Below are 16,008 nucleotides of genomic sequence, written 5' to 3'. Positions count from 1 at the left end.
AGCTGAAAATCTGTGAGTCAGCGAATGACAACGATTTATGTTCCTAGCCGTAGTAGACGTGAACGTCGACACGCTAGCGGCGTGGCCCCCTTGGCGCAGAGCAGGGTAATGCCGACGCCGGGTTTCTCTCCACCCTTCCTTCCATACCCTTTCCTCATGGCGCAAATGACCTCAGCTGTCGGTCGCCTCCTCCAAACACCATACCATGTTTGTTACGTCCTGGGCTCTTCACAGCATACGTTTCACTCCAAGTGTAGCGAAAAAAATCTTTAAAAATTTTTGAAGAAAGTTTTTGAGAAGAATATTAATTTAGTTTCTAAAATTCTGTCACTTTTTCTCCAAAAAAATTTCCATTTAATCTCGAATTTTACGCTCTCTGTAACTATTGCTTGTATATGTTCAGAAAAAAATGAACACAACCATGACTCTGTTTGAATGAAGGTGTTATTATGGTGAATATTTATTTATAGTGGTTTCATATTATCGACTTCAATGCTCCATTACCCGAGTAAAAGTTATCCTGATTTGACGGAGCTAATTACATTACGTATTCGAACTGTTACGGTGAGAATCTATCACTGACAAGGCTCTTAGTATTGTTTGCGCTGCACAGCGGTGGTGGATGACTGCAGCAAAGGGCCTCATGCGACGGAACGCTTGATTCTTCTGCGGCCGCATCTCTCGCGAGCGTTGATGCCGGCCCGCGACTGGGGTCCGCCCCCGGCTCGGGACCCCGGAGGCGGTCGGCGGGGTGCGTTCAGCTAAGCAATCCATCTATCCCTCGTCTCCGTAGCATCTCTCGGAACGGTATCATGCTTACGTAACGGGCAAAATACATTACGTCATCAAGGTGACCCATCGCGACGGTGATTGGTGACTCAGAGGGGGTGGTGTCCTCCACGGCCGTTCCTCCCTCCTCCTCCTCCTCGCCCCCCCACTCCGCCACCGCCGCGCGCGGAGTGGGGGGGGGAGACGGTCGAGGGGGTGTCTGCCCCCTCTTCCCCCTAGCTACCGCCCCTCCGACGTCTCCTCCTTCTCGGACTCGGATACTCCCGCGGAACAACCGCGCTGAGAGCCCAGTTGGCGTCGAGGTCTCGTGCAGATAGCACCGTACAAGCAAACACGCCAAGTGAGAGGAGCAGATCAAGGCAGACAGCCGCGCGCCGACAGAGCCGCGAACAGTCTGCAACGTTTTCCCCAGTCCCACACATCTTCAGTGTGCCCCCAAAAACCAGTGACAAAACAGTGTGATTTTGTGGAGTGTGCCTTCAAGTGTCCAGGACGACGAACCGTGGACATCGCAGCAGTGCACCCGGACTACCATTGCCTTAGGTTAGTGTGACCTTCGCTCGTTTCTCTTGGAGGGAGTTGTGCTTTTTGAAGTGGCAGTTTACCTCGTAAGACCTCGGAGAACTTAGGGCTTATACCCTTCGCTCGTACCGCAACCCGCCATGGGTCTTTCCGGTGGATCCGTTCCCGGAATCTGCTTGACAACCACGGCCGTCACCGGGATTCCCGTGAGCTTACATAAGAGCCTTCCGCATCTTTCCATTGTCCCTTTTCATGTCCCCTTTGTCATTAGTCCTCACCGGGACTCCGAATTGCTTGTCTTTAGTTCCGAGTCCTGATCTAATAAGAGCGCCTTGTTTGTTGGTTGCCGCGCCCGAGAGAAAACAATCTTGGTCCTCGGGTGCCGCGAACGACGAACACGGCGCTTCGCTGCTCCTTCCCTCCCAGTGGGTCATCCCCCGCCGCTCCCGGCGAGATCGGACGCAGATCCACCCCCGCGCTCGTGTCCGCGTAAATATTTACCGCGCCGTGGCTGTCCGCACGCGATTGCTCGCGTGACAAGTGTGGAAACTGATTTGAGCGCCAGGGATGTTGGATGCTGCCGATGGGCGGTGTGACTTCAGCGCGTGAGGTTGGATGTGAGGTCCGCCTAATCCGTTCCCTTGAATACGTACGTTAGTCTCGCAAAATGTTTGTTTTTGTTGGATCACGGGACACTCTTATTATAATTTCGTGTCTTCCAAATCTTGCACGAAAATTTATATTTTTGATGTTACGAATTTAAATAGATCAAGTCCCGAAAAACGGCATTTTTAACTTCCTTGACTTTTGTTTCATTCTTGTTGTTCTTCTTTATAAAAGTTTACCAAAATTAACATTCTTCCTTATTTAGAAATTATGTTAACAATTGATTTCACCTCATCCTCTGTACTCTTATTTTCGGTATCCAAATGAACTAAGTGCGTGTACCATCAGAATTTCCATTTTAATGAGTTTCTGTTGAAGTCAAAGTATAGGCCTTAATTCTATTGTTTTAAAAAATCAAGAATTATAACGTGTATGAATACCTTATTTCGTAAAATTTCATTCATCTCTCACATAATTCAGTCAGAAGTCTGTTTCTTTCTGTTAAATATTATTGATTCCATAGCATTTCCATCCAACATATAACATCTGAGATATCTGTTGTTGAAGACTTTTGTGAGAGATTGGCAGAAAACCTAAGTTTCTCTAAAACTTCCCTAGCTGATATTCGAGTTACGTTTTTAAAATGCTATGCTCTTGGAAGAAGCTGTATAAAAACTCGGGTTCCATGTATGAATAGATGTCATAGTTGACATTCGCGTCGTGCTTAATGCATTTGTGGTTTTGTGTCGTGATTCAGCGAATCTCGTGGCCCATGGGGTCACAGCCTCCGTAGTCGGCTGCCCGCGGGGATCCCTTGATCCCGGTCGTCGCGAGCGGCGTCCCGCGCCACCCGCGCCCACGTGATGCCGCGCTCACGTGGCCAACCTACCTGTTGATCCGCCTCGGCCGGCGCCCTCTCGTCGCTTCGCGGCGATTCCCCCGCTGCCTCCCGGCAACGGCATTGCCTCGGACTCCGTGAACACCCTTTAGACACATTCAGATATGATCGTGAAGTTTCTTCACACAGCTTTTCTTGTGTTGTTGGCGATATTAAGGATGGAGAGAGCTATCGAATTCAATGTATTTTGAGAAAACTCCGAGGATTCTCGTAAAATAGGGCGACATTTGTGTATGCTACTATTACTAGGTGCATTATTCGCAGGGTTAAAATTTCCGCCGGATAGACCATCAATGCTCGTATGTCAGTATCACGTGTGTTTCACTGTTGGCATCATCCCTCGAAGATGATGCAGTAACAAAAAAAAGTCCTGCAAATCCATAAATTTTATATATAACTTGAAACCAGCTATTTTTGCATCGTTCTAATTGCCGATGTGTTATCTCTCATACAATCTGGTGTCATTTACTGGTGATAACATAAAATGCATCTCATTTTTCTAGCTCAGTATTTTGTAAAAGAGGAAATTTTCAGGCGAAAAAGGAAATATGCCTGTCGTATGGTATTTATTTATATGGCCTATCGAAATATTTTTTTACAGTCGTCGTTATAGTCGTCCTTGACGTTTCTGAAGTCGTTGCGAACTCATCTACTTGCCCTCGATACCTTGCTCTTCATTATTGCTAGTGCGCCCAAGTCCTATTACTTGTGCCTTTGTTAGGTGCTAGATGCTAAATGTGATCATTAAGACTGCACAAGGGTGATATTTGGATTATTTTTTAATACCACATCCCCTTTATAGAGTATTTGCTCATCTTTCATCAAAACTTTACAACTTTACTTGAAAAACTCCCCGTCATTTAGTTAATTAAACAAACATTTTCAGTGAGTGTTGTTTGATGTAGATACTTTTACTTTAGATTTTTCTTCATGGCCGCGGTAGTGAACTATTATATTTGGGTATTGTGTAGGACATATGGATGATATTCATGAAGACACTTAACACCAATGGGTAGGTGTAATCAACTGTTGTAAGATCCCTTATGTCACTCAAAAGCTGTGACATAAATAGCTTTAGTGACCTGAGTCATGAAACAAATTCTAGAGACTCAAACATTTCCTCATTGTGACTGTAGACATTTTTAATCATATTGAGCATTGGGAGAATATCTTTTGCATCACGTGTAATAATTTTAAATAGAAATGAAATTAATATTTAATTCAGTACTCATAATGAACTCATTGTAGAAAGTGTCAATTAAAATTGCAAGGATTTAGCTAAATGAAAGAGAGATATATTCGTATTTATAAACGAGTGTTTTCCTTTCTTGGGCATTCACCTTTTGCAAACAGAACATACGCAATAGTTTTAAAGATATTTTCAGCTCTCTATGCAAAAATTGCTTGACTGTGATGACTCATCTCGATTTATGAACTTAAGATCGAAGTCAACCTTTGGCGTGTCGTCAGGTATTCCGGAAATTTTTAGTGATGCCAAATTCCAAGGTTCATCGTAAATAAGAGGACTTAATATTCATGAGGGTCAGAATAAATTTTCTACTTTACATCTGCGAGATAATATTTTTATGAAAATGAAGTTCACCAGTATTTAGTCATTCGGACTTAAAGAAACGCGTATATATATTCACCTTGGTACTTTGATCAACATATATTTATTAAATTATACTGTTAAGTATCGTTTATGCATAGTATTTTCTCAAATCTAGTTAACACATCAAAGATTAAACATCCCACGGTAATGTGCAGTTTTTTTCACTGCTTATAGTAGTGTTTCAGTTGAAGGTTAAAAGTTATTTCTTTCATTCGATGCTGGTCTCAGTTAGATGTATTAGACCGAACTTGAGATGGCTACTAGTTTATAATTTTATCCGTTTATTCATTATTATATTCATAATTATCTGTTAACGATATGTTATGAATCGATGACATCTATCCGTAATTTAGTATACAGAAAAAAAACATTTAGGCGTATGGGTTCTAGTGAAGCGATTAACGAGACTTACTGATTAATTTTTATTTTGATTTTATAAGAGTCACTGTGAATTCCCCTTACTATTTCAAGCTATTGGTTTTTAAAAATTCTGAAGGATAATTCCCTGAAGTTCTTATGCCGCACTTATTTAGGGATTTATATCCAGGGCTCAGTTTTCATGAACGCTTTTTCTTTAGTAACGAGCGAATGATGACAATTTGAAAGAGTTGGAAATTTTGGTAGTGAGTCGGTATGCTAGATAATCAGACTTTTGTTAATTTCTATATTTTATTACTTAACATACTTTATAGTTGTCTCCAGTTTACTTTCTTCAAGAATTTTAGGCCTTTAGACGAAATTATGAGGTCATTTTTTTCTCTCAGCCGCTTTCAGGTCGACTTTATTTCGTATTTATTCCATTCTACTTTCGGAATGCAGTGGCGTAGCCGTTATTTCGGCGTCTTCGGTACCAATTTACGCAGACTGATAAAGTTTTGTAGAAATCCTAAGTTTCGAGCGACCAATACTTTCAAAAATTTATATGGATATGTTTTGTTCAAGTTAAATCTGTGAAAATTAGGCATGCAAAAAATTCCTAATGCATGTAAAAAAAAAGGTGGCCTTAGCTTCGAAACGGGTAATTTTTTCTTTCTAATTCTCAATAATAATAATTTTTTACAAAACTGTTTATGAAAGAGAAAACTTCTGAGAAGCATTCCGTAACTCATTTCAGCAAGGACTCACATTTAAAGTATATCTGAATTATTTTTTTGGGGGTAATCTTGGTCGCAGACCATTTATTCAAAATTGTATCTTATTTCGTCCTACATATAACCACTCAGCGGTACGGGTATTCCAATGCAATTTTCCTTTCTTGCTTTTGCTGAGAAACCTGTTCTCGCCTCTGAAAAAATAGCTCCGATTATCGCTGACTCGTTGGGCTCCCATTTGCATGTCTGAGGTCTTACGATGCGGTCCCTCACGTCACTTGTGAAATAATTTTTACTCTTTACGACTCGAATATTTGTGCTGATTGCTTTCTTCCTCTCCTCTACAGATGTGCTGAGGCAGCGAATTATGGTGGCAGAATTCGTGGCCCGGCAAAGTGGATCGCCCATTAATGGTGAAACTCCTTTGGTGCAGCCACTAGACAATACGATGCCGAGCAGCCAAAGCAACATGCCCAATGGCCCATACGTTGAGATGGGCGCGGCGGCCACTCCAGCCGTCTCGCCAGCCCCCTCCCCCAACCCAGACTCGAGTGACCACAGCGAAATGCTATTCAATGGCGACTCAAACTTCCCCGGAGATTTCCAGGGAGGAAGCGCACAAAGCAATTACGACCTTTCCAATCACCTGAAGAGGAAGGAGCTGTTCAGCCAGAGGAAGCAGAGAGAATTCATCCCGGACAATAAGAAAGACGAAAGTTATTGGGATCGCAGGAGACGGAATAATGAAGCGGCCAAGCGGTCGCGGGAGAAGAGACGCTATAACGACATGATCCTGGAGCAGAGAGTGGTGGATCTGACGAAGGAGAACCACGTCCTCAAGGCCCAATTGCAAGCAATCAAGGAAAAGTACGGGATCAACGGCGAGAGCCTAATCAGCGTGGAGCAAGTGATGGCCACGCTCCCCACCAGCGATCAGGTGCTCAGCATAACCAAGCGATCGAAAATCATCCCACCGACGGTGATGGGCATGGGCTGCCACCCGCCAGCCTCCAACAATGGCTCCGCGCCGCTCCTCCCTCCCCCAACCCCCTCTGTGCCTGTCCACAGACAAGTGCTGGTCAACAACCCGGCCATGTACGCCTCCCCTCCTTGCCAATCGCCACCGCCGAGGTCACAAAATATCCCTCCGGCCACCCCACCCCACCCCATTCCCACCTCTGTCATCCATGAACCCATGAGCGTGGATAGCTCCAAATACAACAATGACCTCAGCCCCAACCCTTACTCCGATGGTCCATCCATGGCTTTCCCCGACCAGGAGGTGTACCCCTATCATCAGTATCAACCACACTTGCTGCCGCCCCTTGTCTCGCCGGCCATGCACCATCACCCATCAGTATTCAGCGGCGTGCCCAGCAGCATGGGCTCCCTGGTCCCCTCCATCGTCAGGCCACCTAGTCCCCCCATCATCAACATCGGCAGCCCAGCGGCCCCTCCTGACTACGAGGAGAACAACAGCGTGCTCAACTTGAGCCGCAGCCGCACCGAATCGCCTCAGTCAGCTGTCACACCCCACGAGCTGTCCAGCGGCGACGAAGGATCTCCAGCCATGTACACGGGCAGCAATCTTCCGCACAAACTGCGCCACAAGTCACACTTGGGAGACAAGGATGCTGCGTCCGCCCTTCTTTCCCTGCAGAACATCAAGCAGGAGCCACGGGCCAGCCCACCCTGGGACACGGAAGGCAGCAGTGACGAGCGCGACTCTGGGATCTCTCTGGGCTCTGAGTGGCACGGTACGGGTCCCGGTGGCGTGTCCAGAAGGCCTGAGGTTTTGGCTGCGGCCGAGGCCCGCAAACGCACGAGGCACTCGACTGAGGAGTCAGAGAGAAGCCCAACGCCCCCACCAGAGACTCTCCAGTGTGAGAACTCCCAGCTGAAGAACCAGCTAGCCAAGCTGGCGTCGGAGGTGGCCAGCCTCAAGAGCATTTTGACGAAAAAGAAGACCGCGACCACCATGGCGCCATCTTACGAGGTGCCATGAGAGAAACTTGTCTCCAACAAGTGTTCAGTGTTGCGTGAGTGTATGTTTTGTATCAATAGGAGTTCGTGAGTGAGGCCGTTGCTGTGCGCAGTAATGTGGCGCAATGCACTTCCTTGGATTGGACCGAAGTGTGTTGATTGTGATGTTTATCGGAGAGGGAGTATGAACTTGTCACCCCCTCTCTCTTTGCCCACCTTTTTCTCATGCACAAGGCGAAGTGAAAGACTGCATAGTGTGAGAATATCACAGCAGGCTATTTTGGCTGTGGAATGAAGTTCCGTTGAATTGTCCCTGATTAAAATGAACTATAATCACGGGCTAAAAGAATTTTTATTTGTTTATTTATTGTGAATTAATTTTAAGACTGTTTTATTATTATAAAGTTGTAAAAATGTGACCACCTGTGTAATCATAAGAGTCCTATGATGATATTTTGTAGGAGTTGATCCTTGTTGCCTGTATGATAAGCCTAATGACAAATATTATTCACCTTTCGAAGTTTTAAGCGGTACTTTAGATTCTGCCGCGAAATGTACCGCATTTACAATCATTACTGTCTGTCTTTTTACACTTCGTAATATTTACACATTGATTCTCATAAATTTTGATACTTTCTACTGCCTATTCGGGCAGAGTCAATCAGCTCAATCATTTGAAGCGTACCTTCATTTTGTCAATGACAGAAATGTATGTTATGTAAGTTCAGTATACATCAAATAAACTGAATGTTTAATATCTTTAATATGCAGTTTTTCATTTCCTCAACAGAGTTGTGAGTCTAATTGAATCATCCTCTGCGATGAAAAAACACCATCATGGAGTATTTTCCAGGATATTTGCTATGAGGTTTAAATGGGTGTTGATCATGGTATTTTCCCCTAGAAATTATTTAATCCCTACGTTACCTTTCGGAAACTGTAAGTTGTCAATACAAAAATACTTGTCAATTGAAGTGTAACTCCATTCCTTTTGGAAACTTATGTGAAATCGAAGACAAAATTTGAATACAAAGGCTGCCTTCGACTGAGCAGGTTTAATCTCTTTCCGTGAGGGTTGAAAAGCACTTTTATTTCACCATCATCACCATTCTTGCTGATAGATATTTGCAACTCAAACATTAGCAATTGGAATGTTACATTTCATTGGGATTTTTTCTTGCCATTCATCGATTTCTCTAATTGAGCGTGATATTTTCAGCTCATTGATCTCAAAGGTTATTGTTCACATGTTAGTATTTGCGAAGGTGAAGTAAAGATTTCTTTGTTTACGGGACGGGTTTTATTCTTTTCCTTGAGGCCATTCGTCGCTGGAGAAACCTGTATTCGAAGGACATCGCTTGTTAAAGGCAATCAAGGACAAGTTCAGAGTCGAGCTAAGGTATGAGGAGCAATTGTTCGGAATACTTGCCAGCGCACAGGGCTACAGCCGGGCATAGGATAGATGTTGTAAACACTTGCTAAGGCATTTGTAGGAATACAAAAGACTTCAGAGAAGCATTATTACCTTAGGATGGGAATAAGCTGAAAAAAATTGGTTTAATGGTGAGTAATTTCCAAGTGAGATCGAACGCATCGTAATAATGAGAAAATTATTACATTCTGCACTTATTGAAATTTTGTAATATTAATAGATTCACCATTGTTATAATTTTCTCTAAAGGTTAGATAAAAATTAAAAAAGTTTCATAAGGTTTTCAAATGTAGGAAAGGTATTTCTAATTTTTTAACTGATTTCTTTTACACACGCTTTAAATCTAAAAGTGGTGTATTATCTAATATTTTGTTTTGAACTAAGAATTATCTAACCCTATTTACCGACAATGGCAATGAAAACTGTTACGTCAAAGATTGAGAAATACTTAATTATTACTCACTCACACAGTGATTCAACTGGAAGGTTAGTTGGAATAAGTGTCGGTAGAAGGCGTCCGAGACTCGACAAAGATTTGAACCAGTAAAACTGCAGTCTCAACCCAAAAGTTCTACCCAATAGGCCTACACGCCCCCAAAGCTTATAATCATTCCATTAATGTCCCCAATAATTTCCGAAACACATTCACATTAACGTTTTTTCTATTGGAGAAATTAGCTCATGAAACGAAGGCATAGGTTTCTTTAACTTAGTAATCGTATACTGTTAATTTTCTCTGCATTCCGATGATTGTTCAGCCTGAGAATTTGAAAATGGCTGTCCTGATAGCTTCCATTGTTGGTAGAAAGGTAGCTGGAATTTTTCGCTTCTGTAAAAGGTCAAGACCATTTATCAAGGCAACAGCAACCTTGATTACTACTAATACCTTTTATGATATTAAGTGGCATAGGAAGACTCGTGGTTGAATTCAAGCTTTGTAACGTTTATTGCTATTGTGTGTTTATTACTAGTAGATCACGTCACAACTTCCCCATACCTTCTTGATTGCTTCGTTGGGTGGAATCGGTGCGTTTATTAGTTTTCCGGTCTCTCTAAATCCATTTGCTTGGAATCACTTCTACAAAGTGTGCCGTCATATGATACAATAATATATACCCTTTAAAATGTTCTCCTGTCATAATTATCGACGTGTTAATGATTTTGTTGCGTTGATGATGCTCCACCTTGGCCCCTCCACAGTAAATTTAATCTGTTACATGAATGGTTATGAAACGAAAGTCCTCATGAATGTAGAATAAAAAATTACCACCTACGATTTCGAATGTATAGCTTGTCTCTGGTTCTTATTTAGGGCTTATAGGATTAATGTTTTCAATTTATAACCAATTGCTTGGGTTTTCAACGAGCCCTTTGCTCCACTTGGAGATCATGAGTGGGGGTAAGAGCAGTGATTCGAAACTCCCTATTGGCTATATTTATGAGAAATAGCACCAGTATGTGAAATGGAAATTACAGAATCCGTCATTTAGGTGATGTTTTGGTATCATTTATGCCGACTTTCGTTACCTAAGTCAATGTTTGATTCCGGTGGTTAAAGGTGCATCAATATTTTCCAAACTCTTACTTAAAAATATTGCTGCAATTGTGTTTAAGGTGTGATATATAAGTTAACCCAGGGAGCAGTGAGTCTTGAAGTCAGGAGCAATAAGGCTGAAGATAAAATATAATTATTGGGAAAAATATCAAACCTATGGGAATTTCAAGACAGCCTCACAATAACTTAGGTGTTCTGGTTTATTCCCGTTATTTTTAGGAAGTTGATTTCCCGTCCATCCATACTGATAAATAGTATGAATGGGAAATTAATTTCTGAAATACCTCGCGACGCACTCCTGTGGGCCTAATGAATACAAGGATCGGAGTAAGACATTACGTAAAAAGTCAAGCATCATGGAATCAACACACAAATCAGCATTTTTTATATGAATGCGGCAAATATGATGTTATCAAATTCTAACCATTAGAGGAAAGAGTATGGAGACATTCTTGAAAATAATATGCTATTAGAGCCTTAAGAGGTAATGTTGTCCTTTTCGGAAATGGCCTTCAATGCGGTTAATTAACTTTGCCAAGCTCCAAATTTATGATCTCCAAATTTGTAGGCCTCATGGTTCACCGTGGTACTGATAAACGTGTCAATTTTTTTGCTAATTGGAAGTGAAAAGAGTCATGTTAGTGGAATTGGCAGCTTGGTAATGTGAGTGGGATTACAACTCATGAGTCCTTCATTGGAAGAGGAACTACTAGAATTCCAGGAGGATATTTTCCATGAATTCGGTATCAAAATGAGGCTCTTATTTCTCATAAAACTGTAAGTAACCCTGTAAGGGAAGTCAGCAATACATTTAATGTAGATCTATATCATTCCTTAAATACTCAAACCTATATCCTTCCTCCGGAAGTAGCTGATGTCTTGCGGTGATAAAATATATTTCGTTCTTCCAGTGGCCAATAAACAAAAAAAAAATTAGAAAATAACGAAAAAAATTATGAATAAATCGAAAGCTAGTGATGTATTATATGTTGACTCGATTGATCTTGAAGAGCTGAACGAAATTAACTTATCTCGTGACCAAAGAGAACAACTCAGTGGCAAAACTCTGGACAGGAAAAAAGCAATTAGAAGAAACGCAATGTTTTGGATAAACAGTTGGAGTCTTCGTATTTTCCCAACTATAAAGAATTTTTTTCTACGATGTCACGTAAAAACCGGCGAAATCCCCGTGGAATTTAACTTAGTCACATTTTTTTCGAAATGCACACGTGTATTCATCATATTTCCAGTATACATAAAAAAAATACTACGACTGCGTGCCTGCTGATCACTTCTTTTTTATCGATATTCTGTGAACGCCTTGACATTAGGCTCTAAAGGATCAATCAATAATTGATTGTATCAAAATCTTGGAAATAGTGAAATTCTTACATTCAGGCTTATTGAAAAAATTCAAGGGTGATTCTTGGGCAACTCCCCGTGCATGTAGCTGCCTGTTGACCGGCAGTTAATAAATCAATTTCGATGTTCATAACTATCCTATCTTCCATCGAGACTGCGTTGCTAAAAGTATGCATTGGTAAAAGTTTGGCCATATCACCTTACTGAACTTTACACTTGCACAAAGTATTCTTGGAAATAAGGCATTGGGACAGGGAATCACAGTTTAAATAGATAGTTTAGTGTACTTATTTTATAGGGACAGCCTCATATTATCGAAATATATATTCTAAGAAACATCATTCATGTACGATTTTCGGCGTTTTTAAACCACAAAAACCATGACTGGACCCGAGAGTGCCGACAATAGTGGTGGTAATAACATTAAAATATGACTTCGGCAGTGAACCAGGATTTACTTTTTCCAAATAACCATGGTATTTCTTACAGCGAGTGCTCAGTCGCATCCCAATGTACTGCTCTCAGTGTGCCCACATCCAAAGGTAAAGCCTGAATCACACGATCAATTTTACCATCCCTCGGAATGATAGCTCCAGTGATAGGTTGTCAGGGGCCAAAAGAGTGATCATTGGACCCAACATTTTCTGAATCACCCGGTTATTCCCACCGTCCCTTTTTTCTCCGCTCATTCCAACATTTTCCATATTTACAACTGCCATTCAATTTAAATTATTGATGATGTCATCTATCAAATTCATAGCTCTTAAATATCATTCCTCGCGATTTGAAATAATGTGTTGTTCATAATAAATGGATCGCTCTACACAAATCGCCGCGCTGCGGACATTTTTGAAAAGAATTACAAATAATCCGATTCAATTGGCAAAAAAATCAACCTCCAACGATACGGACTGGTGCCTCCTCTGTTTAGTCCTCGTGGTCTAATGACTCGATTATCGTCCTATTTTCATACGTGGATAAGCATAGGTGACCACGATCTCTTCCACGCAGACTCGCCGCTCTTACTATGTTCCGCGGCACGAAATGGAATGCCTCCTAGTACTTACTTGTAGCTGTAAAATGCCGCCCGCGGTGGCGTTAACAGACTGCTCAATCTCCGTCGTGGGTATATTTTGGCCAAACTCTGACTGGAGTACACGCCCAACACTTCTGAGCCAGTCACAAACCGTCACCTCAACCTGTTGCAGGCCTCATCGCTGTGTTTTCCAAGAGATTCGTCTGCATTTGCATGGAAGCATAGGTAAGAGCATTACATATCCTGACATTTTTATGGAAATCGTAATTGAAATCATGTCGAAGGTGAGAGGACGCATCAATCCCACTCTATTGTTATTTTCGCCACGTATTTATTTTTAAAAATTACGTTTCATCTTGAAATTTTCAGTGCGTATAAAATTGACCACTGTTAACATTTACCTGCATCTTATACATATCTATTTGGAAATTTTGCCTCACAAATTGTCAGTGTTCCTTAACGTTTCTATTTGACATTCAGGTAAATTCTGGATAAATATTGACTGCCACTCTCTCGGTGCCTCAGCCCGAAAAGTATTTTTATAAAGGCCTGGTTACGCGGTGGATTAACACGTACAAGTTAATGTACGTTTGCGTGAATGATTTTGGTGGACCAGAACGGAACATGTATGAATGCGTGAACCAAATTAGAACAGGTTTTATTTTCTGTGCATGCATTCGCACAAGTTGGGTGGTTACACGGTACATTTTGGCGTTCATTCTCGCGTTCGTACAGTTAGACATTAGCCCGTACGTTTTAATGTGTCGTGTAACCAGGACTTAAATTAGGGTAGAGTTTATTCCATACAAGGCCAAAGTCGTGTGCATTAAATGTATCCATGGTTAGGAGGCCAGTTCACTTACTTTGGTACCTCGCATCTCTAGGATTTTAGTACGGCGGTTTCAAGGGATTCCTCTGCGATATCCCCTGGTCCTTCGATCACCAATGACGCTTCGATAATCTGCACTCACCGACTATTTCATAATACCATAATTTTTAGTTAGCAATGCCTTTTCAAAAAAATATATATAGTACGACCGTTCGAAAGATTATTTTGCATCTTTTGATGAGGGCGTTTTCCTCATCCTTTACCGTATGGAATACTCGTTTAATCCTGACGCTATCATTTTCATAATTTCAGTGCTAATATGTGTAAATTAGGCACAGGCCAATATTCGTCACTCTCAAAAATTCGACTCTTTCAACGGGTCTTCGCCGAGATTAAGTACTTGGTGAGCGATACAGCAAATTAACCTTAAAATGCCCACCCTGCCTAAATAATCGGTGGGCCTCCTTGATTTTCGTGGATACATTTGGTTCATTAGCTTTTTGCGGAAAAATTTTCCTCAGTTTTATCTCGTATGCAATTTTTTACACTTGACAAACGGTAAAAAAAGTGAAAAAGGTGTTCTCAACATGCTGCAAAAATGTCAAGAGATTATTGAAAGTTTTGGCATGTATTGAGTCACCAAAAAATACCGGACGCGAGGGAGTGATGCATTCTATTATGATAAACGAGAGATTAATTCACTCGCCATTCCATTTTCCTGGGATATACCAATTTCTTTTACTTGAACTAATTTTAGTCCGTTCGTTCGAGCGGGTGCAATGAATCACCTGAAATGTGTAATGGAAGAGAGATTGTGAGCTACGAGGCAGCTAGTTGGCGAAGGATACCTAGCGAGTTCTGATATATTTTTCCATATCATTGAAGGGCCATTGGTAATCGCCGCTGAGGGACCTCCATCGCGAATAGCTGGCACATTCTTCTCTTGTGACGGCGAAGGATAACCAGGCGTTGAAGCGGGCTCCACCTGCATGACTATTCGGAGATATGGAAGGACGATGGCGCTGGTGTACCGGTCTTCGCCGAGATGGAGCACTTGGTGAGCGATACAGCAAATTAGCCATTCAATGCCCACCCTACCTAAATAATCAGTGGGCCTCCTTGATTTTCGCGGAAAAATTTGGTTCATAATATTTTCAGGGTTCGTGACTTCATATTAATAATATTTTTCACACAATGTTTCCATTTATGGCGTCATTAACGATTTAATCCCCGATTTCGGATGGTATTCGGACCCACCTTCACATTAAATAACTGCAATCAATAAAGAGATCACGATATTGAGTATTTGCAAAAATAATTAGTTCTAATTAAGGGCTATACCCAAGGTAGGCATAGGGGAAACCCCAGTTCGTACCTCTGGAAGCTTGATTTATGTTCATAATTTACGGCGCATTTTAATAACTTTTCAAAAATGTCCGCAGCGCGGTAATGTGTGCAGAATAATAATTTTTTATTTACAATCAAATAAATAGTCACATACAATCATGATACAATGATAATTGTTTAAATAAATAATGCATTAGATAGTTATATTTTTAAATAATAGTTTAACATAAGAGTAAAAAATAGCCATTTGTAACATAGAATCAAATAAATAGTCACCAAATTTAAAATTTTGCAATATATAAAAGATTTCTGAGCTATATCATATTGTCATTTTATAAAATTATCCAGTTAAGTATATCTTCAAATGAAAAATCTGTAGTAAATATTTTTTACAGTTAAATAAAACGTGATATTTACATGATTGTAGATTGCCTTTATTAGCATATACACACTTATAGCCACATATAGCCATACGACTTATCAGAAGGCTACATTTATCCTACACAGTGGCAACATAGAAAGAAACATTTATATATTACAAGTTACAACTTCATATAAAAAAACAATGAGATGGCACGAAATGTTTTAGGAGCTTTGAAACTAAAATATGAGAATTAAATGTCTAATTTGTACATACATTTCCGATTAAATTAAGGAATCTTCGCTTTCGTGGAGTTTCGTTTTCAATCCTTTAATAGTGTAATAGCACACGCAAAGAATACCATGAAAGAGATATTAGCTCAATATCATCTTGAGCATAAATTTCTGTTACCAACCCTAGTTATTGCTTGTTTCCCCGTGCAATTCGGATCGCTCTATCGTCAGTGCCACGAGTGGCGACTTTTGTAAATCGATTTAAATTCGCAGTGACTGTACATCTGATGAGCGGCTGCAGAATCCTCTATTTTAATCCTTAAGTAGTTGCGTCGGGTATATAAGATCCGAG

The 16,008-nt window shown here is 41.1% G+C and overlaps 1 protein-coding gene across 1 annotated transcript; it reads left to right on the top strand.

The window, feature by feature from the left end:
* The first annotated feature begins 1,065 nt into the window (after window positions 1-1,065).
* LOC124170841 (nuclear factor interleukin-3-regulated protein) lies at window positions 1,066-8,265 on the top strand. The gene is made up of 2 exons (XM_046549834.1): window positions 1,066-1,332; window positions 5,866-8,265. The coding sequence occupies exon 2, from the start codon at window positions 5,886-5,888 to the stop codon at window positions 7,521-7,523; it is 1,638 nt and encodes a 545-aa protein (XP_046405790.1). The 5' UTR covers window positions 1,066-1,332; window positions 5,866-5,885; the 3' UTR covers window positions 7,524-8,265.
* Window positions 8,266-16,008: the final 7,743 nt, after the last annotated feature.

This window comes from Ischnura elegans, chromosome X, assembly GCF_921293095.1.
Source record: "Ischnura elegans chromosome X, ioIscEleg1.1, whole genome shotgun sequence".
Lineage (NCBI taxonomy): Eukaryota > Metazoa > Arthropoda > Insecta > Odonata > Coenagrionidae > Ischnura > Ischnura elegans.
Note: the sequence above shows the minus strand (reverse complement) of the source record. Positions and strands in the feature narration are given on the sequence as shown.

What these genes read in the sequence shown, in the direction of transcription:
- LOC124170841 (XM_046549834.1), top strand. Translation starts at nt 5,886, where the DNA reads ATGGTGGCAGAATTCGTGGCCCGGCAAAGTGGATCGCCCATTAATGGT.